General features: G+C 64.5%; 5 protein-coding genes across 5 annotated transcripts; 3 read left to right on the top strand and 2 right to left on the bottom strand.

Annotated features, from left to right (window-relative positions):
* Positions 1–604: 604 nt before the first annotated feature.
* CHLRE_03g153400v5 (uncharacterized protein) lies at positions 605–12,230 on the bottom strand. Its single transcript, XM_043060553.1, has 14 exons — positions 12,056–12,230; positions 10,873–11,390; positions 10,509–10,636; positions 10,133–10,223; positions 9,394–9,857; positions 9,042–9,197; positions 8,611–8,678; positions 7,843–8,452; positions 7,258–7,384; positions 6,325–7,035; positions 6,087–6,160; positions 5,534–5,670; positions 3,383–5,153; positions 605–3,124 (listed from the first exon to the last, which is right to left on the bottom strand). Exons 2-14 carry the CDS (start codon positions 11,164–11,166, stop codon positions 1,726–1,728), a joined length of 6,030 nt encoding a protein of 2,009 aa, XP_042925682.1. The 5' UTR covers positions 11,167–11,390; positions 12,056–12,230; the 3' UTR covers positions 605–1,725.
* Positions 12,231–12,330: 100 nt separating this feature from the next.
* Positions 12,331–15,732, top strand: CHLRE_03g153450v5 (uncharacterized protein). The gene is made up of 3 exons (XM_001697504.2): positions 12,331–13,094; positions 13,263–13,412; positions 13,975–15,732. Exons 1-3 carry the CDS (start codon positions 12,882–12,884, stop codon positions 14,050–14,052), a joined length of 441 nt encoding a protein of 146 aa, XP_001697556.1. The 5' UTR covers positions 12,331–12,881; the 3' UTR covers positions 14,053–15,732.
* A 48-nt stretch (positions 15,733–15,780) lies between these two features.
* CHLRE_03g153500v5 (uncharacterized protein) lies at positions 15,781–17,212 on the top strand. Its single transcript, XM_001697503.2, has 2 exons — positions 15,781–16,023; positions 16,274–17,212. The coding sequence occupies exons 1-2, from the start codon at positions 15,928–15,930 to the stop codon at positions 16,505–16,507; spliced, it is 330 nt and encodes a 109-aa protein (XP_001697555.2). The 5' UTR covers positions 15,781–15,927; the 3' UTR covers positions 16,508–17,212.
* A 78-nt stretch (positions 17,213–17,290) lies between these two features.
* CHLRE_03g153550v5 (uncharacterized protein) lies at positions 17,291–19,912 on the top strand. The gene is made up of 7 exons (XM_001697502.2): positions 17,291–17,479; positions 17,615–17,679; positions 17,937–18,026; positions 18,473–18,513; positions 18,852–18,913; positions 19,074–19,121; positions 19,245–19,912. The coding sequence occupies exons 1-7, from the start codon at positions 17,432–17,434 to the stop codon at positions 19,329–19,331; spliced, it is 441 nt and encodes a 146-aa protein (XP_001697554.2). The 5' UTR covers positions 17,291–17,431; the 3' UTR covers positions 19,332–19,912.
* Positions 19,913–19,914: 2 nt separating this feature from the next.
* On the bottom strand, positions 19,915–26,820 carry CHLRE_03g153600v5 (uncharacterized protein). Its single transcript, XM_043060554.1, has 9 exons — positions 26,386–26,820; positions 25,063–26,019; positions 24,489–24,613; positions 23,792–23,879; positions 23,438–23,518; positions 23,024–23,131; positions 22,622–22,726; positions 22,194–22,235; positions 19,915–21,898 (listed from the first exon to the last, which is right to left on the bottom strand). The coding sequence occupies exons 1-9, from the start codon at positions 26,686–26,688 to the stop codon at positions 21,650–21,652; spliced, it is 2,058 nt and encodes a 685-aa protein (XP_042925683.1). The 5' UTR covers positions 26,689–26,820; the 3' UTR covers positions 19,915–21,649.
* Between the last annotated feature and the right edge of the window lie 181 nt (positions 26,821–27,001).

The following is a 27,001-nucleotide window of genomic DNA, read 5'->3' on the forward strand; positions in this document are numbered from 1 at the left end:
CATTCACATATACCTGGTTGTCTACTCCTTACTGCAATTGCTGGCTTGCCGCACTCGAGGTGAACTTTGCTTCGCGTCATCGATTCCGAGGATTGCGCTCACGGCTTCGCGCTCACTGTATGACCGGACGAAGGGAGTTCCCCTTTTTAGGAGTTCTAGTTGTATCTGGTGATTGCTTTGCGGAACGACGCTAACCCTGCCTACTGCGAGACCAGATTTCCAGAAATTGCCTTAACCCAGACCAGCCCGTCTGTTGCAAGCACCACATCCCGCTACAAAGGACTAACGTTTTAGCGCAGCTGCTGAACTCGCTGCTATGAGGCTGGCCTACAAGTTCAGGCCGGGCCTCGACCTTCCAGGCCTGGAGCCAGACCAGCCCGGACTCCGAGGTAGTGTCGCATCGGGGCCCAAGCACTGCGTGGGCGCAATGGCCGTCAACTGGGCAGCCGTAGCGGTGTATGGCTGGGAGCTCCCGCTGGCGCCAGGGGGGGGGGGTACGAACTAAACCTCCAAACCCCATGTCCCAAAACCTCCCGACCCCCCTCCGGACCGACCGACCGACCCCCACCACCGTGCAACCCCGCAAAACCCCCCTCAAAACCCTTTGGTTTTTAGCCAAGTCGGTGTCAATCGAGTGCTCTCGGCGAGCTCTACAATTGTATACCTCCGGTTCAGCTGGAGGCACAACTTGACTGGCAGCCATGCCACACATGTGTCCATGGCCGACCACCGACTCTTCTGTCAGACTACCCTGAACTTTGAGGGCCCATAACTTTGCAATTACTACCCTGATTGAAATTCTGAAAGTGGATTTGGAGTCCTCTCGTCAAGCTCTTTCGTTTGAGAACATGGGGCCTTTCCCAGTCGAAACTACCCCCCCCCCCTGCTGGGCGTGCTGGCGCCACCCTTGGCACCGAGCCGCTCCCCGTGGTGCACGCTGGGGGGCTCGGATCAGAGCCAGCGGTCTAGGTCCTTGCAGGTGCTCAGCAGTATACCGTACTGCCGCAGCTGTGCCAAGGGTGGCTGGGTGCCAGCCTTCGGTTTGGCATCCTACGCCTCGCGGACGAGCGGCAGTGCGGCACCGTTTACGACAAGAAAGGTCTCCCTCTCAAGGGCAATGTGGGCGCCAGGGTGCATGTCTGAGGCCGGAGAGTGTTACGGTAGTAACAATTCCCCGCACTTCTCCACTCGAAGTCTCGAACCATTTTCTGGTGTCAAGTTGTCAACCCAACAAGCAAGTGAAGCAACCATGTCAATCAACCTGAGACCACCTCCTGACAAGAAAAGGTGGCTCTCCCTTGCAAGGGAAAAGTGGGCTGTGCCGCCACGCCACGTCCTCCGTCTGAGGCCGAAGGTTCCGATACTAGCCTCATCTCCCGGACATAGCCGGGGTCGGTTTGTACAGGCACCGCCCGCCGTCGAAGAACTCAAGTTACTCAACACACCTCCTGAAAAAGCTAACGCACGCACGTGCGCACACCAGCAGCGTTCTGCTTGTCTAGAAATGGCAATCATGCACCTCCTCTGCACCCACTTTCTTGTCCGTCGAAGAACTCAACATACCTTTACCTAGCACAAAACCCGTCTTTATCCTTGAAGCGTTCTCATTCAAGGCACTGCCAGCGCACGCGACAATGCAAGACTTACAATTCTTCACCTGTGCATGGCATTCCTTCACCATTCCGCAAGATCCCTCCGCATGGTCTTGCCACCGCCTCCATTCCATCACACACGCCGTCCACTGAGCCAGTTGCGGGGCTCCGCCGAGCCGCCCGCACCCCGGCGCCCCGCACTGCTCGCAAATCCGCCGCGCCCACGCAGCAGCACTTGGCGCCGCAGGCTGCCGCTCCAGCCGCGAAAGGATAGCATGCCGCTCTCATGCAGCCCCTGCTGCATCGCCGTCGCCACGTCGGCCGCCGCCTGCGGCAGCCCGCCGCCACCCCACAGGCCGGCCTGTGCGTGCCAGCGTTGCAGCTCTTCCGCCCGCTGCCGCGACTGTAGCAGCGGCTGCCGCTCGAATGTCTGCAGCCGCGGTCGCAGGACGCGGGCGGGTAAGCCGGGGGCGGTGAGGTTCTGCCAGCCTTGGCTCCATAGCTGCGACGCGTCGGCTGCGGCCGTTTGGTGCAGTGCCGCCGCAGCAGCCGCGGCGTAGCGCAACTCCGCAGCCGCCGCCGCGCCGGACGCCGCCACAGCGGCCGCCACGGCAGCGCCCGCGGCGGCAGTGGCGGTGGTGGCGGCAGCGCCTGCCACTGCCGCCTCTGCAGCCGCGTCGTTGCGACTGGCCACCGCCACCGCCGCGGCTGCAGCCACCGCCACACGTCCAGTTTGTCCGCCGGCCGCTCCGGGCGCTGCAGTGCTGTGCGTGGCAGCCGCGTCAGCTGACGCGGCAAACGCGGCGGCGTCGCCTACCGCACCAGGCGCCGGGAATTCCGGTCCCAGACTGCCGTGGCGTTGGCCCAGCGTCACTGCGGCGCCGCCGCTGACCCCGCCCCCCACAGGACCGCTGCCGGCACCCAAGCCCACCGCCGCCGCCGCCGCAGCAGATACAGGCTTCTGCCCGCCCACGCTGCCCGCCCCTCCTGTCGCACCGCCTCCACTTCCGCCACCGCCGTCACCCTCAAATGTGCCCGCCGGGGCCGAGGTGGCGGCGGCCCACATGCTCTCCGCGCCCGCGGCGGAGCAGCAGTTTGCGGAGGCCGGCAGGTACGGCATGGCGCACTCGGGCAGCAGCGCCAGCGCCGCCGCCCACACGCCCGCCACTCCCAGCGCGCGCTCCCACACGCTGCGCGCCGCCGGCACCGCCGCCGCCGCGCCGCCGCCCTGCTGCACGTTCACGTGATGCGGGTGCGGCGGTCCGCCGTGTGGGCCGTACGTCAAGCCGGCGCTCACTTCTGCGGCGCACTCGGCGACCTGGTCGGCACTGCCGGCGGCCACGGCCGCGCCCACAGCCATCCGAGCGATGGGGCCGGTGCCGACCGCCGCCCGCAATCGCGCCGCCGCTGCCGCTGCGGCGGCGGCGGCTGCCGGTCCTGCGGCCGTGCCTGCGTCTCGGGGCGTGTGGGCCATGGCGGGGAGCACTGGCAGCAGCGCGGCGAAGAAGCGCGGCATGACGGGCAGGATGGCTCTGTGGGGAGAGGCAAGGGCAGGAGGGACGGTTGGTGGAGGCATACGCGTATGGTCAGGAGGAGAGGGAAGGACGCGTGTGAGCGTGTCCATGGCCCCAAGCTCGAGTAACCCGCATTTGGCCGTGTACCGGACCTACTTCTTTAGGGCCTCCACTATCCCCCGCAGTTTCCTAAAAATGTCGTTGCTGCTATTGGGAACGGTGTTGCTGTTCCTGGCGATGGTGGAAGCAACCCTTCCCACCAATGCCCGCGCTCACCGCAGCAGTCGCGGCATAAGCGGTTTCACCAGCGCCCACATCTCCGCAAGCACCGGCGCCGCCCGCGCCAACAGGTCGGGCAAGACCGGCAGTAGCGCCGCTGTGGACTGCGGCAGTAGCAGCAGCGTGCGCACAGCGGAGTCGGGCAGCACTGAGGGCACCGGCACCACAAGCAGACGCATACTGGATTTGGCATGGGGCTTGCTGCTGCCGTCGTGGCTGCTGCTGCCGCTACTGCTGCTGTTCCTACTGCCGCTGGCAGTAGTGCTGGTGCTGGTGCTGCTGCCGCCACCAGGGCCGCGGTGGTTGCCAACGGGGCTGCGAGTGCGGGCGGCGGGCCCATCCGCGCCCTGAGAGGGCGCACCGGTGCTACTGCCGGGGCTGCTACTGCCGGGGCTGCTACTGCCGGGGCCGCTACTGCCGGGGCCGCTACTGCCGGGGCTGCTACTGCCGGCATATGCCTTGATGCGGGTGCGCTGCTGCTGCTGCGGCTGCTGGCGCAGCAGATGCAGTCGCATGCGGGCGGCGGTGGGGCGGAGGGCCCGGCCGAGCAGCCGGGAGCCACCCGCGGCAGCAGCGCCCACAGAGGCCGTGCCGGGGTCCTTGTTGCCGCTGTTGCTGTTGCTACTGCTTTGAAAGTTGTTGATCCACTTGTTGTTGCTCCAGGCACTGCTGCCACTGCTGGAGCTCTCCGAGCCAGCTGTGCCGCTGTCACTACTCCCACCTCCTGCGACCTCAGTCTTAGCCACAACCGCAGTCAGCGCCGCAGCTGCAGCCGAGGCGCCCCCGAGACTGGAGCCGCCAGCCCCGCAACTGCCTGCCGCTGCCGCTGCCGCACTGCCACTTGCAGCCACGGCAGCGGCAGTGCCGGAGGCGGCCGTAGCAAGGGCGGCAGTAGCAGGGGCAGACGGGATGTGGAGGTCCACAAAGCCCTGGTCCTCAAGCGACGGGGCGAGCAGCGGCACACGGCGGCCGGCGCTGCCGCGGCCTCGCAGCTGCTGCTGCCGGGAATGATGGCGATAGGGAGCGTGGGTCTGGGGCTGCTGCTGCTGCGGTGGCGGCGGCGGCGGCTGCGTTGTAACCGGTGCTGCCGCTGCGGAATCGCTGCTGGCGGCGCTAACATTGGCCACCGTGCCGCTCGCGGTGTCCGCGGCCTCCACTCCACCCGCTGTAGCAGCCGCCGCAGCTGCCGCAGGCATACCGCCTTCGGCAGCGGCAGTAGCCGATGGGTCGAAGCGCACGGGCTCCGGCAGTAGCCGCAGCAGCCCCTCTTCCACCGGGGGCGGCAGCGGCGGGAGAGACCACACCAGCCGCCGCAGCAGCGACCGCGCCAGCACCGCCCGCCGCCGGCCGCCCGCCGCCGCGACCGCCGCCGCCGCCTCTGGCAACGCCGCCAGGCCCTCCATCAGCCCTGCCGCCGCCTCCACAGCTGCCGCCGCCGCTGACGCCGTCCCGACGACGCCTGCTGCGTCTGCGCCGCCTATCGACACCTCACCCTCACTGCTGCTCTTGTTGCTGGTGTCGTTGGCGGCGGCGCCGGAGGCGGCACCGGAGGCATTGGAGGCGGCGGGGGCGGCGGTGGCCGCGGTAGCAGCAGTGGACGCGGAACCCTCGAGGCCGCGGCGGCGGCTGCGGTCGGCCAGGCCCAGCCGCCGCCGCAGCAGCTGCGCCGCACGTGCCGCCGCCGCCAGGTCCGCATCCGCCTCGGCTGTGACGTGCGCGATGCGATGCACCACCGCGGCCCGCCAGGCGGCGTCCTTCAGGATCTCGCCTGAGGGGGGGGGGGTTGCACGTGTTGTGGGGGTAAGAGGTAGCGTGTGTGTCAAATAGGGGCAACGTCCTGGTAACGTTCTACGTGCAAGGTCCTAACCGTGGGGCAGACACCGCTCTCTCACTTCCTTGTGACAGCCACGCGTGCCCCAGCCCTGCCCGGCCCTGCCCGGCCCCCCTCTACCCGCCGTCATCCCCAACTACTAGTGGGCAGACCTGTAGCCCCACCCTCCCCGTCCATCCCCGCGTGCTAGTAGTGATAAACCCACCGAACCACCCAGCCCACCGGACCCCCACCCACCCCCACCCACCCACCCACCCCCACCCAACTACACCCACCCACCCAACCCACCCGCCCACCCATGCAGCCCCCACACGCACCGTGGTCCAGCCCCGGGTGCAGCATGAGGCAGTCGCCGCATCCCGCCCCCCGCAGCATGGCCGCCAGCGCCTCGGCGCCCACCAGGTGGTCCCGGCCCGACAGCACCACCAGGCTGTGCGGCGGCAGCTGGTGGGGCCTACAGGGGGGGATTACATTCATGATTAGGAAGTGGTAGACGGTAGACCAACACGGGTGAGGGGGAATGGGGGCGTGGGAGTGGGGTTGCGTGGGTCGGGGGTGGGGGGTGAGCGAGATGCGGCGCAAGGGTGCTGGTAGCCGGCTCGACGCGAGCGGCCTCGTGCCTCAAGGCAAGCAGGCCCTGCACACGTTCCCCAAGTCGGTGTCCTCATGCCCCTTTCACCCGTGAGCTTTGGCGTCTCCGTGCCGCGTGTCTCATTACTAGACTGGCGATGTTGGATGCACACAGCCCCCACCCCCCGCTCCTCCTCTTCCACCCCTCCCCTTCTGCCCATCCCCTCTCCCTCCCCGTCCGCTTCCCTTCCCCTTCAGCTCCCCGTCCTCCTCCTCCCTCCCCCTCCGTCCCTCCCTCACCACATGTTCATGTCGGCCCAGCGGAAGCGCACCGTCATGGCCGCAGCGGTGTGAAGGTCGCGAACAAACATGCCCTGGCGGCAGGCGGTGTGCACACACAAGCGGCGGCGTGTGCATGCGAGGCAATGATCACCAGGGAGCAAGAAGACACGCCGAAGTAATATGTACATCTGCTAATTTGTCTTTGCACGTGAGCTACACATACAAGAACATGCTACATGTGCGTGACTGTTCTTACCTTGAATGTGATCCAAGCCCACTCGCGCGCCGCCGCCTCCGCCGCCACCGCCGCCATGCGCACCCGCGCAGCCGCCACCGCCGCCGCTAGCCGCGCCCCCGTGCCCCACGCCCCGAGCCGCGTGGTCAGGCCGCCGCCAGCCACAGCGTCGCTGCCACTGCCGCTACTGCTACTGCTGTCGCCTCCGCGGCCCTCCTTTCCGCTTATCTTGAAGCCGTTTGCTGCCCTACCACCGCCGCCGCCACTGATGTCGCACCGCTCGTGGAACGCGTGCGCATGCAACAGCTTGCCGGCAACGTCCGCCTCAAGCGCCGCCGCCACCGTCGCCGCGCCTGCCGCCACCTCCGCCGCCTCACTCGCCTGCTCCGCCTCCGCCGCCGCCAGGCTTCGCGCGCGTGTCGCGCGCGCCGCCTGCGTGTGTGTACGACACAGCGCCACCGCCGTCTCCGCCACCTCCGTCTCGGCCTGCGCTGCCGCCGCCGCCTTGGCGGCGGCCGCCGCCGCGCCCTTCGCCGCCGCCGCCGCGTCAGCGGCGGCCTTCACAGCCTCTTGCGCAGCCACGGCGGCTGCGGCTGCGGCGGCCGCCTGGCGGCGCCGGTTCTGAGGCACGATCTCCGATGGCGGCCTCAGGTGGTAGTAGATGCTGCCACGCAGGAGCTGGGGCATCACCATGCCAAAGCACACCGCGTCCAGCAGCACCAGCGAGTGGACCTGGCGCGGTGTGGAGGCAGCAGGACACACGAGGTAACGTAGGGCGAGGGTGCAGGTGAGAGAGCGGGAAGAGTGGAGCCAGCAGCCTGGCCCGGCAACAACCGTTACTCCCCGGATAACGGGCAAGCACTTATGTGTGTTAAGAAAAACATGAAGGATTAAAGAACCAATTCCCACCGTGCGCCATCCAGCAGCCCGCTACACCCAATCTTAAACAATCACCTGCTCCGGGAAGAGCTTGCTGAAGCGCGAGGCGACCAGTGTGCCGTACGAGTGGCCGACCAGGGTGGCGCGGGGGTGGCCCAGGGCCGCCAGAGCGTCACGCACACCCACCGCCAGCTCGTCCACACTGCAGCAGTATGTGTGTGTGCGTGTGTGGGGGGTTACATTCATAAATAGTCTAGGGGGGTTGTAGATAACAGCCCAACTGCACCGAACCCCAGTGCAAAAGAGGAGGAGAGCGGGGCAGCGGTGCGCGCGTTAGTGGCGAGGTGGGGAGGACAGGCACGTAAGCCGCAACAAGCGAACCCAGGGCAGCAGGGTAGCCACCGTGCGACCTCCATTCCACAGCCGACAGCCTTTCTACCTCCCCCTCCCCTCCACCCCCACCACTCCCTGCACGTGGCCCCGCCTTCCCCCTGGGTCTTGGTCTACTGTGGATTGGAAGAAACTAACCTCCCGCCCCCCCTAACACCTCTGCCTGCACTCCCGTTTTCGTTGGTTTTGGTTTAGTTTAGGCTGGTATTGACAACCCCCACCCCCGCCCCCCACCCCCGCCCGACCTCCACGCCCGCCCGCGCGCCCCACCTGGGCACGTGCCCCGTCAGCCTCATGCTCACGTGCTTGTACTCCAGCGCCAGCAGCCGCCGCCCCGGGTGCGCCGCCGCCAGCTCGTCCAGCAGCCGCTGGTACGGCAGCAGCCCGATGCCGATGCCGTGGAGGAACACAATGGGCGGCTGTAGCTGGGGCGGCGGTGGCAGCGGGGCTGTGGCGGCTGCAGCAGTGGCAGTTGCGGGATGCGGCATGGAGACGGGCTGTAGCAGGAGCTCGGTGTGCTCCGGCTGCTGCTGTTGCTGCTGGTGGTGGTGGCTGTGGTGTGTGGGCAGCGGCTGCTTGCGCAGGGCGAGGTCCAGGGTCTGCAGCAGCTCATTGCCAGTGACGGTGGCGGTGGTGCTACTGCCGCTGGGGCTGCTGCTGCTGGTGCTACTGCCAGTGTCGGCGACTGCAGATCCAGAGACGTCCGCAGCGGCAGCACTGGCTGCGGAGGTGGATGCGGCGTGGTCTGCGCCGGGCTTGGCGGACGATGCAGCGGCGGCACCGCTAGCTATAGAGGCGCCGGCGCCAACGCCGGCTGGCATGTGCGGTGGCGATGTGAGGACGTAGGCGGAGAACAGCGGGTGGGTCCACTTGTGGTAGCCTGGCGGTGCGATTGGCAGGAGGAGATGGACAGGTGGGGTGGGGTGGCGTGGGAGTAACGGCACGTAGGCACTGTATAACACAGACACGTAAACATGCAGACACATACATACGCACACGCACACACACACACACACACACATATACACACACGCTCACCCCGCTGCGCCAGGTTGAGGCGTTTGGCCACACTCAGCAGCTCTGTCAGCGCGTACAGCAGCGCGGGCCTGCAGGGGGAGCGAGGGAACAGGGGGGAGAGGGGAGGGGCAGGGGTGAGCGAGGGAGGGGGAGATAGGAGGAGGCGGGGACGCTCTGTGTGTGACGGTGGAGCTAGAAAGGCCAGGGTGGGGGGCAGTCCTCCACGGCACCTGACCCCCACAACGCGGGACCCCATGCCGTAACCCACCAGCCACAGACACAACCCCACAGCAACCTACATCTCTTACCTTTCCACCCACCCACCCACCCCCATCCCCACTGATTCCTTGAGGGTTGGAATAAACTACCACCCCTCACCACCTACTTACTATTTGGGCTCGGGGAATCAAGCCCCGCCCCACCCACCCACCCATGCACACACACGCCCACACCTGTACGACACCTTGAGCGGCTCCCGCAGGTGCGCCATGACCCGGCGGCCGGGTGTGGGGCCGCCGGGCGCGAAGCGGCAGCCCGCCGCCGCCTCCAGCGCCGCCAACTTGGACTCCAGCGCCGCCGCGCCGCCAGGCAGCGCCGCCACCTTTTCGCTGTCATGTTTGAAAGGACGGAAGTGGTGGTGGTTACAAATGAGAGTGGACGGACGACACTCGTGATGCTGTGATGTTTGTGTGCATGTTCCTACGGCAAGCCGCGCCCTAAGCCCCACGCCCGACCTCCTCCGCCGCTCCCTTGCCTTCCTTGCACCTCCACCCGCCCCCACCATCCGCATCCCGCCCCTCTTACCGGGTGCTGCCCCAGAAGGCGTAGGCCAGGAAGTCAGCCGCGTCAGCCCGCCGGATCACACCCACAGCGGAGGAGGAGGCGGAGGAGGAGGGCGAAGAGGACGAGGCGGAGTGCTGCCGGGCCTGCGGCTCAGAACGCCCCGGGGCCCCGTGCGGCGGCGGCCGCTGCTTGCCACTGCCCGCGGGGTGCTGATGGGGGTGTTGGTGGGGGTGCTGGTGACGGCCGTGGCTGTTGTGAGGCTTGTGGCGCAGCGGCAGACGCGGCAGGCGTGGCAGTGCCGGCAGCGGCAGCTGCAGCCGGTGCCGCTCGTGCGCCGGCTTGCCCTCAGTTGCCGCCGCCTCAGCAGCAGGTGTAGCAGCCGCAGCTGTAGCGCTAGACGAGGGCGTGTCAGGCGTGCCGCCGACAGCAGCCGTCGCGGCAGCCGCGGCGGCTGCGGCTGCGTCCTCGTCGCCCCAGAACCAGTCCTGTGCGGAGGTAGGGGCGGTAGGGGCGGGGGCACGCATTGTTAGGAGCACATGCGGGCATGCGCATGGACATCCTGCACCGCAGTGTGTGAGACGTCTCATGGGGAGCACCTGCATACGGACGTATGCATCATGGCGTCGCAATGCAGCGGCACAACACGTGCTGTCCGCCCCCTCCAACCAGGCCCGATTCCCCTCTCCGCTCCACGCTTCCCAAGCACACCCACCCAACCCACACACGCACACGGGCACGCCCCCCCCCCCCGCCTGCCTACCTGCAGGAAGGCCTCCAGGCGGACGTGCCGCAGCAGCCCCGCCCGGTTGTGGCTGAACAGCCGCCACAGCGCCTCCACGTCCTCGGGCCGCCTGCAGGAGGGCGCGTGTGTGTGCGCGTGTGCGCGTGTGTGTGCGTGTGTGCGTGTGTGCGTGTGTGCGGGGGTGGGGGGGGGAGGGCGGGCGGGATGACAGGCATGCGGAGTGAGGCGGCGGCTTCGCATACGGCTTGCGGACACAGCCAGCGTCACGCGCCGCTTACACCAAGGTATTTACGCCGCAATCTCAACCGGTTTTCCGCGCACTCAAACACACACACACACACACACACGCCTGCCACGCCCACCATGGCCCCCACGGCCCCACCCAGCCGCCCACCTGGCCTCCTCCCGCGCCTGCAGCACCGCCCGGTTGTAGGCCACGTACCGGGCGGCGCCGTACCCGGCGAACGCCAGCTCACACGCCAGCAGCAGCTGACCCAGGGGGCTGCCGGGGCCGCCCACGGCCTATGGGCAGGACGAGGGACAGGGGGGTGGGTCCAGAGGGGGCGAAGAGGGTGAAAAGCGGGGGGATAAGGAGAGGAGAAGTTGCGTGTGCGCATGTGTTTGGGGGGCTGGTGTGCGCCCGCATAAAGAAATGCCATTCGCTCCCCTTGCAGCGCGTGTGCCCTGATCTCTCCCGAACATGCAAAACATACCCCGCACGCAGACGCAGACACAAACACACACGCGCACACGCACACCTGCACCGCCGCCGCCACCATGCCGAGTGCAACTACTGACAGCCCGTCCAGCGACACGTCCCAGCCCTGGGGCTGAGGCTGGGGCTGCTGGGGCTGCTGCAGCTGGGGTTGGTGTGTGGTGGCTTGCTGGGCCTGCAGCTGCAGCTGCGCGCCCCTGGCCGCAGAGGGCGGGGGCTGAGGCGGGGGAGCGGGCTGCTGCGCGGCGCAGCCGGGGGGCGGCACAGCGGTGGTCGCTGCTGCCGCCGCAGCTCCAGATTCATTGACGGCGCCGCGCCGCTGCAGTTGGCCCTTCATAGCGATGGTGGCTGTAGCACGTAGCTACTGCCAACCCGGCGGGCAGCAGTCGCACGGCGGTCGCGGAGCAGTAGCACGCGAGCGAGTTCGTTCGCTCGCCCCCGGTGACGTAGTGCTGACAGCGAATCCGAGCTGCCCGCCGCCTGGATATAAATGCAAATCGTAGATGTGGCAATTCGTCTGTTCGGATGGATTGGGCGCTCGGAGTTTGGGAACCAGGTAGCCTGTCGGAAAGCCCAGCCAGGTAGTCGCTCAGCAGGTCGCGTGGGGTCGGGTGATCACAGCGGGAACAGGCGCAAGCGTTGAAGCTGAGTAGCTTTAGGGTGGCAGTAGTGTGACAGCTACAGGCAAAAAAAGGACAAGGGGAGGGATACCCGAGGGCGAGGGAGCCGTGTTTTACCTCACCCATGCCCTGCTGCCGCCCTCCTGAGTCACTGTTGGCTCATCACAGGCACTTCGCCCAAACCCATGCGCCACGCCTTACCCCTGCCCGCCCCAGCGTCATCGCCACCGCCACTGCTGATGGACGGTGCGCCACTCAGGGGTGATGCCATTCCACCCCGCGGCCACCCGACATTGCTCTGCACGCTTCCCCCACCATTGTGTTCCGTCCTCTGCAGGCAGTGCACCCTTGCAGCCGTCCCACTCTACCAGAGGAACACATGTCCCCTACCCTCTACCTCCCATCACTTATCCACCCACACAGTGCTCCACCCGCCTTGCATGTAACGGATGCGCCAGGATGCGCAGCCGCTTTCGCATTGTGTCCCGTCCGGCGTTTGGCAGGCGCCTGCGCCAGGAATCCCCCCCCCCGCGCTTGGCCACGAAAGCCGCGCCATGTCTTCCCCCATCGCCCCAAAGCAGTCCCGCTACAGGAAGCGGTACTCACATTGCAGCGCGTAGGTCCAAGCCCAGCCCGGTGGTCGCGTAGGGTCGGGTCGACGGAAAATGAGGACAGAGGTGCCAGCAGAAGGGTAGCGAGCGCACACGCGTGAAGGTTGGCACCTGAGTTCCGTGAGGAGACATTTGTAATGATCAAAACCCGTCCAAGATGCCAGAAATCGACCCTTGCGACTGGGGCATTTGATGTCGAGTTGTCGAGTTTCGGGGACTCCTCGAGCTCACATTATTTCTTGGTGAGCGATACATTCTGGCTTATCTACAAATTTGTAGCTCTCAGAAAATAACAAAGCGTTCCTTCGCTGCGGTGGATCGTGCCAACCGACAGCTGCGAGAGCTCTATGTTTTCCATTCTCCCGAAAAACTGCATTCCCTGCTGTTTCCGCATATAGCCATGGTGTTTCAGCATATCAATACGCCATAGAACGGATCGGTGCGAGAACACTGCTGACGAGGGGCCGCGGTTTGCTCTGTCGGCAGCTTTCCTAAGTCGGACGCGCGCCAGTTGTGCAAAGTATTATAGTCATTCTGATTCCTGGAGGATGGCCCGGTCGGCTAAGACCCGGGTAAACGCGGAGGCGCCGCGTAACCGGCGTTGTCGTCTGGGTGGGGCCTGACACACGCGCCGGGATCGGGGCTTGCCGGCTAGTTCATCGCGCCGAGAGCACCGCCCCCTTCCTCCAGAGCCCAAGCGTACATACACTTATTCCGGCAATCCACTCATTGCACCCATACAGCCATCAGCAACCGTCGCTCGCGTGCCCAGAACCCTCGACCCATCTCTCGTTCCGCGACAAAGCTCCAGCTACTCAAAAATGACTGCCGACGGCGCGATCCCCTCCGACGTGTTTGCTGGCGTTCCGCCGCAGCAGAAGGACTCTGCACCCGCCGATGTTTTCGCGGGCGTGCGGCCCATGGCGAGCGACTCGGCGCCTACCGATGTCTTCAAGGGCGTCGCCCCCGAGCAAGTCAACGCCGGATACCCCACCGACGTGTTTGTGGGCATGAGGCCGGAGCGCCAAGACTCGGTGCGTTGCCCTGCACCCAGCGCGTGGCTTGCGCGCGCACCGGGTCGCATCAGCTTGTCGCCTTGCCGCTATTCAGGTCCGCACCATACGGTATTCACTTCTTCAAACCCCTACCATTCAAACCCCTCCCCACGCCCCGCACTCACCCCCAACCCCCCCTGCCTCCAGGCCCCAACCGACGTGTTTGCCGGCACGGAGCCCCACCACGGGCCCTCCGACTCGCTGCCGTCCGACGTGTTTGCGGGCGTGCAGCCGTCGGCGGCGCAGCACGGGCTGGCCAACGTGGTGGCGGACAAGGTGAACCACCTGGTGGAGAAGGTGAGGAGGGGAGGGGAAGGAAGTGGGAGGGAGGGGAGGGGAACGAAGTGGGAGGGAGGGGAGGAGGGCAAGGGACAGGGAGGGGAGGAGGGGGAGGAACTGGGAGGGGAGGAGGGCAAGGAAGTGGGACAGGAGGAGGGCAAGGAAGTGGAGGGGAGGAGGGGAAGGAGCGAGGGGAGGGGAAAGAGGGCAAGGAAGGGGGAGGTGAGGAGGTGAGGGGAAGGAGCGAGGGGAGTGGAGGGTAAAACGGGTGGGTGGGAGGCATGGGAAGGAGGAGGCAGGGAGCGAGGGGACGCGCCGATGGATAGAGGCAAGGAGGGCGACAAGGAAGGAGTATGGAAAGCAAGGAGGGAGGTAGGAAAAGCGTGCGTGGTGTGAGGGGAGAGTGACATGGGCAGAGCCGGCATGTCAGCAGGCATTGTGGTTTCCTTGGAGAGCTGGGGTGGACCCTCATTCCCTCTGGAATGCGCCTCTGCCCTGGCAGTTCTGACACGTGGCATAACCGACCACTGCTGACGACCACGCACGCCTTTGTGTGTCACACACGCACACGCACACGCAGGTGGAGCAGGCAGTGGGCGCCGTTGTGCATGCCATCATCCCCGGCCACCACTCGGAGTCGAAGCCCAAGGCCCACTAAGCAACCAGATGGCGTGTGCGCAAGCAAACGGCATGTGCGTGTATATGGCCGTTGGCTGCAGTGCCGCACCCCGGGGCTATATGGGGTTGTGAGGGGTGGCCGGCAATGGATGAATTGCAGTAAGTACTTGTGACCCACATGCGAATGCGTGCGGATGGTTCTTGAGCTGTGACTTGTAAGGTTGAAGGACACATGCAGAGGGGCAGGAGATGAAGGTGTTGGTGTGATTTTGTCAGGGCATAATGGCATGCACGTTTTGAGCTTACTTGCGATGGTGGAAGGCTATGTCAACGGGCATCAGACGTTTTGCGCAGTCAGCGGCGGCTGGGCTTGTGCGCTGTGCGGCGCAGTCAGCTGCTGCTGTTTCCTGGCTGCTGGCTTGGTCGAGCAGGTGCAGCGAGGCGGGTGTTTGACTGCGTCGTGCATTGACCGGAAATGTAGGGCGCGTTGCGCTCTGTTGCACGGTGTTTTGTGGGGTGCTGTGACTTGGATCACCCGCGCACACGCCCTTGGGTTGCATGGACCGCGCACCTTGACGCACAAGCCTTGCTGCACGTTGCTGCCGAGTTCACCGGTAGCGATGCTTCCGCCGGCAAAGCCTGTTTGAATGCAAAGCTGCAACACTGGCTGTGTGCTGAGGTGAAAACTGGGGAGGAGGCGGTGCTGCGTGCTGAGTGTGGACGTACGCGCGCGTGGTGGTGTGAGTGGAGCTGGCGGTCAGGGGTGGTGCGCTACAGGGTGTGGCTGGGGGCGCGGCTTGGCCTTGCGCTGCCGGCGGTTACGGCGCACTCGAGGGTGCGCACAAATTGTGTGAAGTAACAAGCATTTTTATTTTTGGTGGATGCTCGGACGGGGTGTTTGTGGAGTGGTGAATCGTTAGCAAGGTGTGGGAACGCCTGCAGGGGCGCACGCACGCACGCACACGTGGACGGCACCCGGTCTCTTCCCTGGGCCTGAGTTGCAGTTACCAGTGCGCAACGAGTACCATGACCGTGAAGCGCCGATGTTACTGAAATACAACATGCAGTTTCGAGGCCCCCCGCGAAATCTGCGGTGTTACCAGAGCCGGCATAGCGGCAGCTGATGAGTGCGGGTCGGGGCGGCAATAGTATGGCCCGGGAACCACGGGATGCTGACGAATGCCAACCGAGGAAACGCTCCGGACCAAGGGTGTTTGGGTTCTGAGGTTGCATGGGATTTTTTTGGGTTTGGGGCCAGAGCGGTGGCGGGTGTGTGGGACATGTACGCGGGAGTCCGCCGGTGGCTGCAGGTGGTGGTCACCACACAGCTGCGGACATGGAGGTGGTGTGGGGGCTAGGCCCATGCTGACCTATCGGGCAATAAAGTAGCCATACTAGCTATGATGCATCTTTGGCAACAGTCAAGTCGGGCGAGAGGGGCACGGCACGGTCTGACACTGACGTGTACGGTGTACGGTGACCATCCGCACCCTCCCGCACTCTCCCCCGGTGAACCGGAGACCAGGTGAAGATGAAGCGTGTAAAGCAAACTGGTCATAATGCGCTGCGACCTATCATTTGATGTTTGAAGTTTTTGTGCAGCCTCTTAATTGATCGGCTGAATTATTACCAGGAGGCTCGGACAGGGGCACTGCAGGGCACTGGCTAACCCGAGCTGAACTCCCCAGTTGCTGCTATCAAACATAAAGCACCAACACACACAAGTACTACAGAATCCCCTAATAGACTCATGACTGAGCCCGAGCTGGACGCCGGGAGCATGGTCGCCGAAACCGCCCGAGTGCCTTCCGATATGTTTCATGGGGTCCCGGCAACGCAGAGCCATCCGTCAGTGCCTAACAACATATTTCATGGCGTGCCACCCGAGGACACGCACGAGCACATCCCCAGCGACATGTTCGCTGGAGTCGAGCCCACGGAGAGCCACCCGCACATCCCGAGCGACGTGTTTCACGGCCTGCCCGTCGCCCCGGAGGCATCCCACCCTTCGGTAAGCTCAGCTGAAGCGCTGATGAGGACGAGCCGGATTGGCAGGGCCAGCCGCAAGCGAGCAAGGGAGGGAAGGAGGCCGGGGAAGGCCGCCCAAGGGCAACGCCACGGGCACGCCCCGCACATCTTCCCACATCCTGTCGCACGGCAAGACCAAGCCGGGCTCCTCCAACACTGGCGCAATGTCTGACTTCTCATCCTTTCTTCCCTTACCTCCTGCAATCTGTCGCCCTGTCCGTACGTACGTTCAGGTGCCGGCAGATATGTTTGCGGGCACAGCGGCGGTCCACGAGGGCGAGGCGGCGGAGGTGCCGTCGGACATGTTCGCGGGCAGCGGCCTCAAACACGGTGGCCTGGCCAACGTGGCCGCAGACAAGCTGAACGCGGCTGTGGACAAGGTACAGGAGGTGGTGGTTGGCGCGATGGTGAAGACGGGGGAGGCGGTGACGGAGGCGGTCAAGAGCATCCTCCCGGGGCAGAATTAGTGGTGAATGGCCACGGCGGCGGGTTGGCAAAGGGGTTGTGTGCAGCAATGCAAGGTTGTGGACGCGTGTGCGGGGCTGTGGGGACGAAACACGGCCGGGGGCCGGACCGCAGGAATGGACGCACGAACTGACATGACTTGCCGTACGATGGGGATGACGCACGCACGGGCTCGGTTGTGACAACGGGTTTAGCTGAAACTGCAGGATGTTAGCGCGAAGGGTAGGCAGCAGGGGCTTCTAGGGGATATTGTTGCTTGGTTGAGCATACGCCATACGGTAAGAGCGCGTGTACCTGTGGTGCGTGTGCATGCTGCTGGTGTCGCCAGGCACAACCCAGAACACCTGCCCGGGTGTGAATGAATGTGACGAACTTGTCATGGGTAAATGGCGGTGGCGGGGGAGAAGCGTGCGGGCTTGGAGTGACTGGAGTCCCAAGGGTCATGCGGCACCGGGGCAGCGGCGCCAGGTGGGCAGCCCGCCGCACCCCCGCAGCCGTCTACTGATGGTCGGTGGTGGTCTCCCAGTACTGAGCCTGCCCCACCCACCTGCGGCGGCCAGCACGCCTGAGGTGCGTGCTGAAGCGATGGTGGGCTGCTCGCTAGCTGACGAGCTGGGGCTGTGGGCGTGGCGGCGAGGTGGGTGGGGAACTTGACAGAGGGGGCGGGTAGCACGGCCGTATGGTGACACGGCAGGGGTAGATGCATAGGCGCTGCGCTGCTCCGCCTTCAACGGTATTCAAGCATTTTCATAGAGCCTCTCTAGCTACGCTGCCACGGTTACAATTGGGCACGCGCGCGCACGCTGCTTGGTTCCGACACGAGAACGCTTTCGGTTGCCGCGCGCCAAAAGGGTTCTGTTCGACTCGCGGCTCGCTCCGTCGCCGCAGCTGAACACCTCGCTTGGCCTTGCCGAGTTTCAGTCCAAATGTCGGGCCGGCAGGAGATCTCGGGGCGCGAGGCTGGCGAAAGCAAGGTGCGTGTGCAAATGGCCGGCCGGCGGCGAGTATGTTCCAGCCTTCGTCCAGGCCGTGGCACCGACCTCATCCATACTTCCACAAAGCATATCAGTGAGTTTATGCCATTCCTGTTCCCGGCGCCTGCGCTGCAGGTGCGAATGCAGGAGCAGGGCCACGCCGGAGGCGGCAGCGGCGACACGCACTCTGCGCCTGAGCGGTGAGCGAGTGCTGCCGTTAGGTGGGGCGGGACTCAGAGTCACTCGCTCGGCGGCTGCAGCAGAAGCCGCATCTGCTCGCAGTCCGCCGCATATAGCACTTGCCATCCCTCCCTCCCTGCCAGTCGTCACAACGCCGCACACCGCTCCATGCACCCCTGTGCGCCTCTATGCACACCTTTCACATACGCGCACACGCACAGCCGCACACAAACACGCGTCCATGCACGCACATGCCCTCTCATGCCCTCATGAATAGTGACTCGCTGTACAAGAAGCTCATGGACCCGCACAGCGACTTCCCCGAGCCCGCTCTCAAGGGCGAGCACCTCAACAAAGTCATGAACGAGTGAGCGTGTGCAGGGTGCAGGGCACGTGCGTGGGTGGGTGTGGGTGGTATGGGTGGGTGGGTGTGTTGTAGGGAAACGGCAAACACGCGCGTGGGTGGGTGTGGGTGTGGAGCTTTGGACATGGGTGGGTGGGTGGGGGGGTTGTAGATACCAGCCCAAACTAAAACCGAACGGCGGGTAGGGTGGCGTGGGATGCGTGGGATGCGTGGCGCCGGGAACGAAAATGGTGCGGAAGGCAGCTTTCCATTCTCACTTGCTTGCCGACAGCTTCCTTGTTGCAGACACGCACCTGGCACGTCTATATTGTGTGCGTGTCCACCTGGGTTGGCAACGGTTTATTGTGGGATTGGAATGAACTACCTCTGACCCCTCCCTCGCCCCTCCGCCGCCGCCCTGTCCCGGCCCCGGCCCGACCTGTTGCTGCACCCACACACCGCCGCCCCAGCTGGTTGCCGTCATCGCCCGTGTCGCCATCCAAGAAGAAGAGTGAGTCCGTGGCGTGTGTGTGTGTTTGTGTATGTGTGTGTATGTCTGCGTGTGCTGTATATGTGTGTGTTTCAGTGTTTGTGTGGGTGGGAAATGCGGCGTCTAGCTAGCTTGATGCATGCCACGTGTATGTGTTCAATGCAAGATGAGCCATGGCGCTCCGGGGGGGGCTGCAGGGGCTGAACGGCATACTGGATGGGGTGGGATTTGTATGTGCGTGGTGAGCGAGAAAGCAGCACGCACGCTGCTGTACGTCTGCGTGCGTGTACCGTACGCGTGTCGCTCGGACCTACCGTACTGCTGGCTGCCGTCGCTCCCTCGTTCACGCCCGCCCGCAGGCAAGGCGCACGGCACCAAGCGGCTGCCTGTGGCGGGCGTGCGCGGCGGCGTGGAGGCCAAGGTGGGGGTGGCTGGACTGGGCTGGGCTGGTGGGGTCTGGGCTGGTCTGGTGGGGAGTGGGACAGAGTGGGGATTGGCGGGGTGAGAATTGGCTGGAATCGAACCCTCCACACACGACGCCCCACTCCCCATGTCCACCCACACCTTCACACCCACACCAGGACGAGCCCAACGACGTCAACCACGATGTGGGCGAATTCCACGCCAAGGTACGTGTACCGTACGGTATGCATTTGTATGTTTGTTCCTGTCCCGCACTTGTCCCCTCACACAAGTGCATGCTGTCATCGTGAACGTGTGTGTTTTTCCCTTCCGCCGGCCATTAACGGCAGGTTATCTCCCCGCACGGCCACGCCCACACCGCCGCCGGCGTGGCGAGCGGCTTTGGAGGCGGCGGCGAGGGCGCCGCTACCAGCTAGACGAACTGCCAAGGAAATAAGCTAGCTAGGCAGACAGACTGGAGGAGGCTGGCTGGATAGACACGTATGTGCGCACGGTGCAGTGCGGCGGCAGAGGCATCGGGTACTGGTGCTGGTTGCGGTGCAGTGCGGCATAACTGGCGGCGGGCTGCCAACTGCTGAGCATCTCAACACGTAGTACGGCCGCACGCGGGTTGCAAGGGTCACGCAAGTGTTACGCAGGATGGACAGACTGAGGTGGGGCACATGCCTGGATTCATTGTGTGCGTGCATGGATGGCTGTAGCAGCTGGGGGCGGCCTAGCTGGAGGCGGGGCCGCGGGGCTAGCTAAGTGGGGCTGCTGTAGCAAACGCTATCATGTTGCGAGTGGTGCTGCGTGGGAGCAGCACGATGCAGGCATGGCCATAACTTTGCTGATCACGCACGTGCGGCTCAGGCACGTGTATGGATGGGGCGGGTCCTCAAGTTGCTGTCTGTATGTTGCTTGCTGAGTGGGCTGTCTAGTTGGCGGTGGGTTGGGAGATGTCACACGTGTCATGCGTATCGGCAGTGGTCGGTGCAATAATCTGCTGCACATTTATTCACATGCGTGCATTCAATCCACGGTCGCACTCGGCATCAAGCTTAGGCGTTCTTTCACACCGCCTCCCTACTTACTTCTAGCCAACAGCAGGCATGTGTGCCCTCGCTTCTACGTACACATCGCTTCACTGTTTCACACATGCATCAGCAACAGCAGCACTGCCAACATGTGCCCCACCCTCAGCAACCGCACCCTCGCCAGCTCCACCAGGCACCCCTGGCTGGTCAAGCAAATACTCTACGCCCGCTACGGCTACCTCTTCAACGCACAGCTTAAACGGCGCTACCGCCTGGGAGGGAACGGCAACTGCCCCCTCTGCCACACCCCTGACTCCGGAGGGCACATCCTCGGAGGCTGCACACACCCTAAAATGAAAGGCGCGTACATCAATCGGCACAACTGGGCAGTCCAGCGTGTCGCCAAATGCATCTCCAAAGGGACCTACGGGAACGGGTTCATGGTCATGGACGCGGGCCCCCTAGCCGACCTGCCACACTATGCGTCTGCACAACGCCCCCCCGCCTGGCTGGCTGCGGAGCGGACATCATCACCCCTTATTACAAGGCTCAGACCTGACATTCTGTTCATCCCAAACCTGCCCGCCCATGAAACACATAGAGAAGGGTACCGCCCGCCCCTGAACAAAGCACGGCTGCCCATCTATATCCTTGAAATTGGTTACAGCTCTGACGTTCGCCATTTGGACAAGCGGGAAGAAAAATCTCAACAACACCAAGAACTCAAGCGACTGCTGGAAGCGGCCGGATGGACGGTCCACTACTCCACCAATGAATGCCTTGCGCTCGGAGTGACTGGGGCCATCCCTTGCAACCTCACTAAGCTGCTCACCTCTCAACTTGGGGTGACCCACACAGCCGCACGAGTATGCGGAGAGAGGCTCCACACACACGCTGTGAACAGTGCGGGCGGCATTATCAAAATGCGCCGAGTAACCGAGCAGGAACTCAAACCGAGAGGTGGGTGAGCCACGGCTCCCCCACACCTCCTCGGAGTGCGTGGTGAGATGGCAGCGCGAGGGGGATGGGCCTCCTCGCCCTAGCCACCTTACCCCGATAATCCACGCCAGGCCCCATGGGCCGGCGTTTGAATTATTATTATTATTATCAGCAACAGCAGCAGCCTTAGCTCAGCAGCTTGTGCTCTTCCAACACGCTCCCACACGAACACGGTGTTCAGTCTTCCGAAAAGTACCCGGCGGTGCACAGCATGCAGCGCATGAGATGAGAGACTCCATAATCCAACCCGCCCACCTACCTCCAGCTGACCGCTCCGTCTACTCGCGCTTGCTGCACACACCCGTAAGGGCAAACCCCGCCCGAGCAAACCCCGCCACGCACGGCCGCCGCCAGCAGCAACATCCCATCCACACGCCCCGATCCCACCGGATGACCCTACCTGCCGCCCTCTGCCCTCTGCACTCGCTCCGTCCGCAGAAACCCAGAAGCCAAACGAACACCACACTCCCAGCAAAGCCAGCGTACGCCCCAAACGCGCATCAGTCGGCACAACAACACTTCCACGCATGTAGCTCGCCCGGCGGGCGGCTGTCGATCATCTAGGCTTCGCACGAACCCATCCATCGCCCTTTTAATGCTGCTGCATGTATGATGCCAGCTTCCCGCCTTCCCCATGTCCATCACCAGCACGGCAGTAGCACACCAGCTAGATAGCCCCGCCGCGGGTGCTCTCGCTCATAATCCCTATACCTATCCTCTTATTCCTCAAAGTCGTCATCGTACTCGTCGTACGGCATCATCCCCATGTACTCCTGCATCACGCCGCCGCCGCCGCCGCCTCCAGCCGCCGCCAGCCGCCTGGCAACGGCCTCACGCAGCCGCTCGCGCTCCGCCGCCGCGCTGCCGTCCGCCACGGCGCGCAGGGCCTGCTCGGCTGCGGGTCGCATGTGCGGCGGCAGTCGGGCGTCTGCCACCAAGTCCTCCAGCCGCCGGCCCGCCACCCACTCCTGCGCACGTGGTGGGGGTGTGTGGGAAGGTGTGGCGCCGTACGTGTTAGGAAGGCACCATCCAGAGGGAAGCGTGCCTCCCGTGCGCGTGCATGCGCGCACATATGTGTGTGTCTGCGTGTGTGTGTGTGTGTGTGTGTGTGTGTATGTGTTTGTGTGTGTGTGTGTGTGTGTGTGTGTGTGTGTGTGTGTGTGCGTGCGTGCGTGCGTGCGTGAATGTGCGAGAGTGATAGGCGCACACCGGCACACTCAACACGTGCGCATAACGCACATGTACGCACACATGCCTTCGCACCTGCAGCGCCATTGCAAAGGCGCGCTTCTCCAGGGCCACGTCCTGCACGTGCAAGCCAGGACAGACAGCAGACACGTACGGGGCGTGGATCACGTAGGGCGCATGGAGGACTATACCGGTGGTGCAAGGCGATTGGGCGGGTACGTGTGATCGCGGGACCAGCCGGCGGCGGGTGTTGTCATGGTGTGGCGGTCGTGCACATACATGTCTGCCTGGACCCCGTTCCTATCTCAGCTAGCTCGTGCGTGCCTGCATCCTGCTGCGCACGAGCGTGTGCGTGTAGTAAAGCGCTCAACCGCACCTGTACCGCACGTACGGTACACGCACACGTATGCACACACATGCGCCACGCACACATTGGTACGACGGTGTGATGTGCACGCACGCACACACACACACACACACACACACACTCTCTGCTCGCTGACCTGGCGGTACTTGGAGCCGCTCCTGGCGTACGTGTGTGTGGCCCGCAGGTTCGCCAGGTGGGAGCGGAAGTTGGTGTGCTGCACGTGGAAAATGTAGGTGTGGGCCTGGAGACGAGGGAGGGGCGGGGGTGCGTAACGGCATGTGTGTGTGTGACTATTGTTCCCACCATCTCGACGAACGGGAGCAAGGGAACGGAAGCGCGACCCGGCGGGTGTGTGCGCGCGTGGAGCGAGGCACACGGGGTGCGAGGCAGACGGGTAACCCCTGCACAAGCAGCCCATGCACACACACCCAGCCAAGCCAAGCCAAGCCCAGCCAGCCACTGAGCCACCGGTGCGCCAGATGGCATGCACACCCATACATACCCAACCTGCTGCCGCACGCCCGCACTACGGACGCACCTCGTCCGCCGCCGCCTCGCTGTTGAGCCGCAGCCACTCGGGCTCCATCGCCACGGGTGCTTCTGCGCCGTACTGCACGCCGGCGGTGAAGAAGTCCAGGTGCCACACCTGTGTCGCCATGCACCGCCGTTGATTGTGGGGGTAGGGCATCGTCATCCAAGCAACAGTAATGAAGGGGAGCGCAGACGAAGGATGCAGGCGAGGTGTGTGAGCGCACAAGTAAGGCAAGGGCACAGTCCAGGCCGTGTGCACTTGTGAGAGTGCTGGTGAGAAGGAAGTGCGGCACGGTGCGGTGTAATGGTGTTATACGTGTGTGTGCAGCAGCTATGTGCATGCGACGATGCCTGCCGTGATGGCCGCGCGCGCGATAGGCGCGATTGAGTTCATCAGGTGAGGGGACGGCGTGTGACCTACGTGGTTCACGGCCGCCTCCGCCGCGTCCGCCGCCACGCCGCGACGCATCAGAATGTCCTTCACCATGTTTTGCCGCTGGCTCTGTGTGTGTGGCAGGGGGAAGGGTTGTAAAGGGTTGTAAATACCAGTCCAAAACAAACCAAACCAAGCCAACTAGCGGAGCGCAGGCAGAGCGAGGCAGGGCGGGGGGGGGCACGACCGGTCGGCAGTAGGCAGGTGTGGATGATGGGTGACGGTGCGCGGCGGAGGAACGCGGCGGTGGTACGTGCGTGTATGCGTGCAATCAAGTGTGCGGGTCATTTGCCGTATGTAATCGTCACATCATCACCGACTCAGGTCGGGTCACGCACGCACCTTGGCGTTCGTGTACCTCTCTGAGAATTCCCGACTGGCCTGTTTGGACTTCTGCTGCGACGCAAAGAACTCGCGGTAGCTCGTGTACCTGTGTGTGTGCATGTGTGTGTGTGTGTGTGTGTGTGTGCATGTGTGTGTGTGCGTGTGTGAGTAGTGTGTCATGAGTAGTGCGTGTGTGTACGCCACAGCGTGCGTACGTGCGTACGTGTGTGTGTGTGTGTGTGTGTGTGTACATATGATTGGGATCGAAGTGAACGTGTACGGCGGGGTTGGACTGAGTTCGGGACTTCTGAAGTTACTGGTTTTCGGAGGCAGGGATGAGTGGGCCAGGGGGGGCACGAACCGTATCGTGCCCCCCACGCGTGCCCCCCCTCCCTTACCTATCGTGCCCTCCCTCCCCTGCTGGCTCTCATCTAACATCCCATCCTCACACACATGAACCCCTGCTGCCTGCTAGCTGCTGCATGCAGCTCACACGCACGCGCTCTTTTGCGTTTCCCTCTTCCTGTGCTCGATCGTACGGCGGGCTGCACACACACGCACGCACACGCTTGGTCAGAATCTTACTTCTTCCGTTTTTCTTGTGACACATACGTACTCACACACACGCACACACACGCACACACACACACACACACACACACACACACACACACACACACACACACATCACATCAAACAGAAGGCAGCAGCTCACTTCTTGACTGCCAGGCGCTTGACGTCCTTGAGCGCGTAGGTTTCGGCCCGGAAGCCGCCGAACGCCTGCAGCTGCGTCAGCCGCGTGGGCAGCTCCTGTAACAGGCTCTGGTACAGCCCGTACACCTGTGCACGGGTGCATACCGTATGCACGGCGGGTTCATGTCACAGGTGCATGTGCGTTGCTGTACATGAATGTGCAGGTCAGCGCAGGGGTGGTGCAAGGTGTAGCAGGGGCAGCGCAGCATGTTTTCCGCTTGTGTTGCATGTGCACAGGCAGGAGCTCGCAGCAGCTAGTAAAGCTAGCAGTGCAGCAAGTAGTGGCTAGCTAGGTGGGTAGGAAATGTGGGTCACTGCGGCACGCATGGGCTCATGGCTGGAAACAAACCTGGAGTGGTACGTAGTAGCAGAGCGTAGTGCGCGTGTGTGTAACGTGTGCGTGCTGAGCGTGTGCACATGCATGCTATCTTTAGGCGCGTGATGACGCCCGCCCACATTCGTTCCCAATCCTTGCTTCCTCGCTCGCTGCATACTTTCCCAGCCCGCCCCAACCCGCCCAAACCCGCGCCCCTCACCTCCTTGGCCCTGCTCTTGGTCACACGCGCGTTCTGAAGCTCGATGATGCGCCGCTTGGGGCCGCGAGCTATGGGGCAGCGGCATTGCGGGGCAGCCGCCTCCGCCGCCTCCGCCTTCGCCAGCTCCGCCGCCGCCGCCCCCTCGCGGCCCCTCGCCTCCGTCGCCGCCACCGCGCCGCTGTCGGAGCCGCCACCGCGGCCGCCGCTGGCGGGGCCCTTGGACTTGCCGCCCTTGCCCTTGCTCGTCACCTTGCCCCTGCTGCCGCGGCCGCCGCCGCCGCCGCCGCCACGGCGCCGGCTGCGGGCCCGGCCTCCCACACCCTCATAGTCATCATCGCTGCTGCTCTCTGCCTCCTCCTCTTCCTCTGCCTCGGAGTCACTGCCGCCGCCGCCGCTGTTGTCGCCGCCGCGGTGCATCGTCACCTCCACGTCAGCGTCCGAGTCGCTGCTGGCACCGGCGGCGGCGGCGCCGTCTTCGCCACTGGCCGACGTGTCAGCATCGGAGTCCTCCACGTCAGCGGCAGCCACCACAGCAGCGGTGCAGCGCCGGCGGCGTACGGGACGGCGACGGGCCTCAGCGGCGGTGCGGGCGGTGGCGGCGGCGCTGGCCTTGCCGCTGGCCTTGCCGCTAGCCTTGCGGGCCTTGCCACCGCCGCCGTCGCCGGCCGCCTTGGCCTGCTTGGCAGCCGGGACGGTGGCGGCGTCTGCGGCACGCTTCCGCCCAGCCTTGGTGGGGGCCGCGGTGATGGCGGCGGCGTTTGACGTGCTGGGGCCGGCGGCGGCGGCCGCGGCAGCGGCGGAGCGACGGGCCGCAGCGGAGCGGGCTGTTGCAGCGGCCGCTGCGGCGGCAGCGCTGGCGGCGAAGCTGCTGGTGCCAGCCGGGCTGTCTCCCTCCACCTCGTCGAGAATGCGCGACCACAGCTCCGACTTCTTGCCGGTGCAGGGCCGGCCCCACGACTGGGGAGGCGGAGGGGGGGGGGGGCAAGTCGGCGGGTGTAAAGCGAGGCAGGGGTAGTTAGCGCGCGATCGAGGCAAGGTCGAACGCAGAATGACGCGGGCGGATCTATCGCACATGGAAGCCGATGCTCATCTGTTTCAGTTGCAGGCATAACTCTCACGATTTCCGCTCAGGGCCGAGCCGAGGATGTCAAGTCGTGACCTTGGAGCGACACACATATATGCTTGCAACCCGCCACTTCTGGGATCCCTGATGCCAGAACATCCCATATCACGCTTTCGGCTTGCATCGTGGCCAGGCGCGCGAGCAAATTTCCAGCATGCATCGCTGCAGCCAGCAGCGTTCGCGCCAGCTCGCCGGCTCACCTTGAGCACCGCCTTGAGCTCTCCCACACTGCTGCCCTCGCTCACACCCGGGTCGTCGCCGAACCGGGGGCTCAGGAACTGGTACAAAATCTCAGCGATGGACGTGAACGTCGGGTGGCCGACGCACATACAGCTGGCCGCGACGCTCGCAATGTCGGCCTCATCAAAGAATGGAGAGTTCTCCTCCGTGATGAGGTTAGCGATGGCCACGGTAATGTCCACGCCGAGGTCCCAGGACACAGGCGGGCCGGGCTCAGCCGCCGCGGCTGCCTCTGTATTCTCTGCTTTGCCAGCCGCGCTCATCCTAAGTGACTGAAGTGACTATGTCGCGCGAATTGAGTCAAGTGGAGCAAAATGGGCCGAGGCGTGGCTGTGAGCTTGCCGCGGAAAACGCTTGAGCCCCCATGGCGCAGCACGCGCGCCGCGCGGGTCACATCCAGCAATAAGTGTCAATGTGCCATGTCAGAACGAACCCCTTTCCATCATTCCGCTCTTTTGTCAACACGCACCGCTCTGCTTCCAGCAGGCGAGCTCGGTTTCCTGGGACCCGTACCGCCCCGTGGGCCCCTGGCCCGCCACCGCCGCCCCCCCCCCACACACACACACACGAGCACGC

Source organism: Chlamydomonas reinhardtii, chromosome 3, assembly GCF_000002595.2.
Source record: "Chlamydomonas reinhardtii strain CC-503 cw92 mt+ chromosome 3, whole genome shotgun sequence".
In the NCBI taxonomy this organism is placed as follows: Eukaryota; Viridiplantae; Chlorophyta; class Chlorophyceae; order Chlamydomonadales; family Chlamydomonadaceae; genus Chlamydomonas; species Chlamydomonas reinhardtii.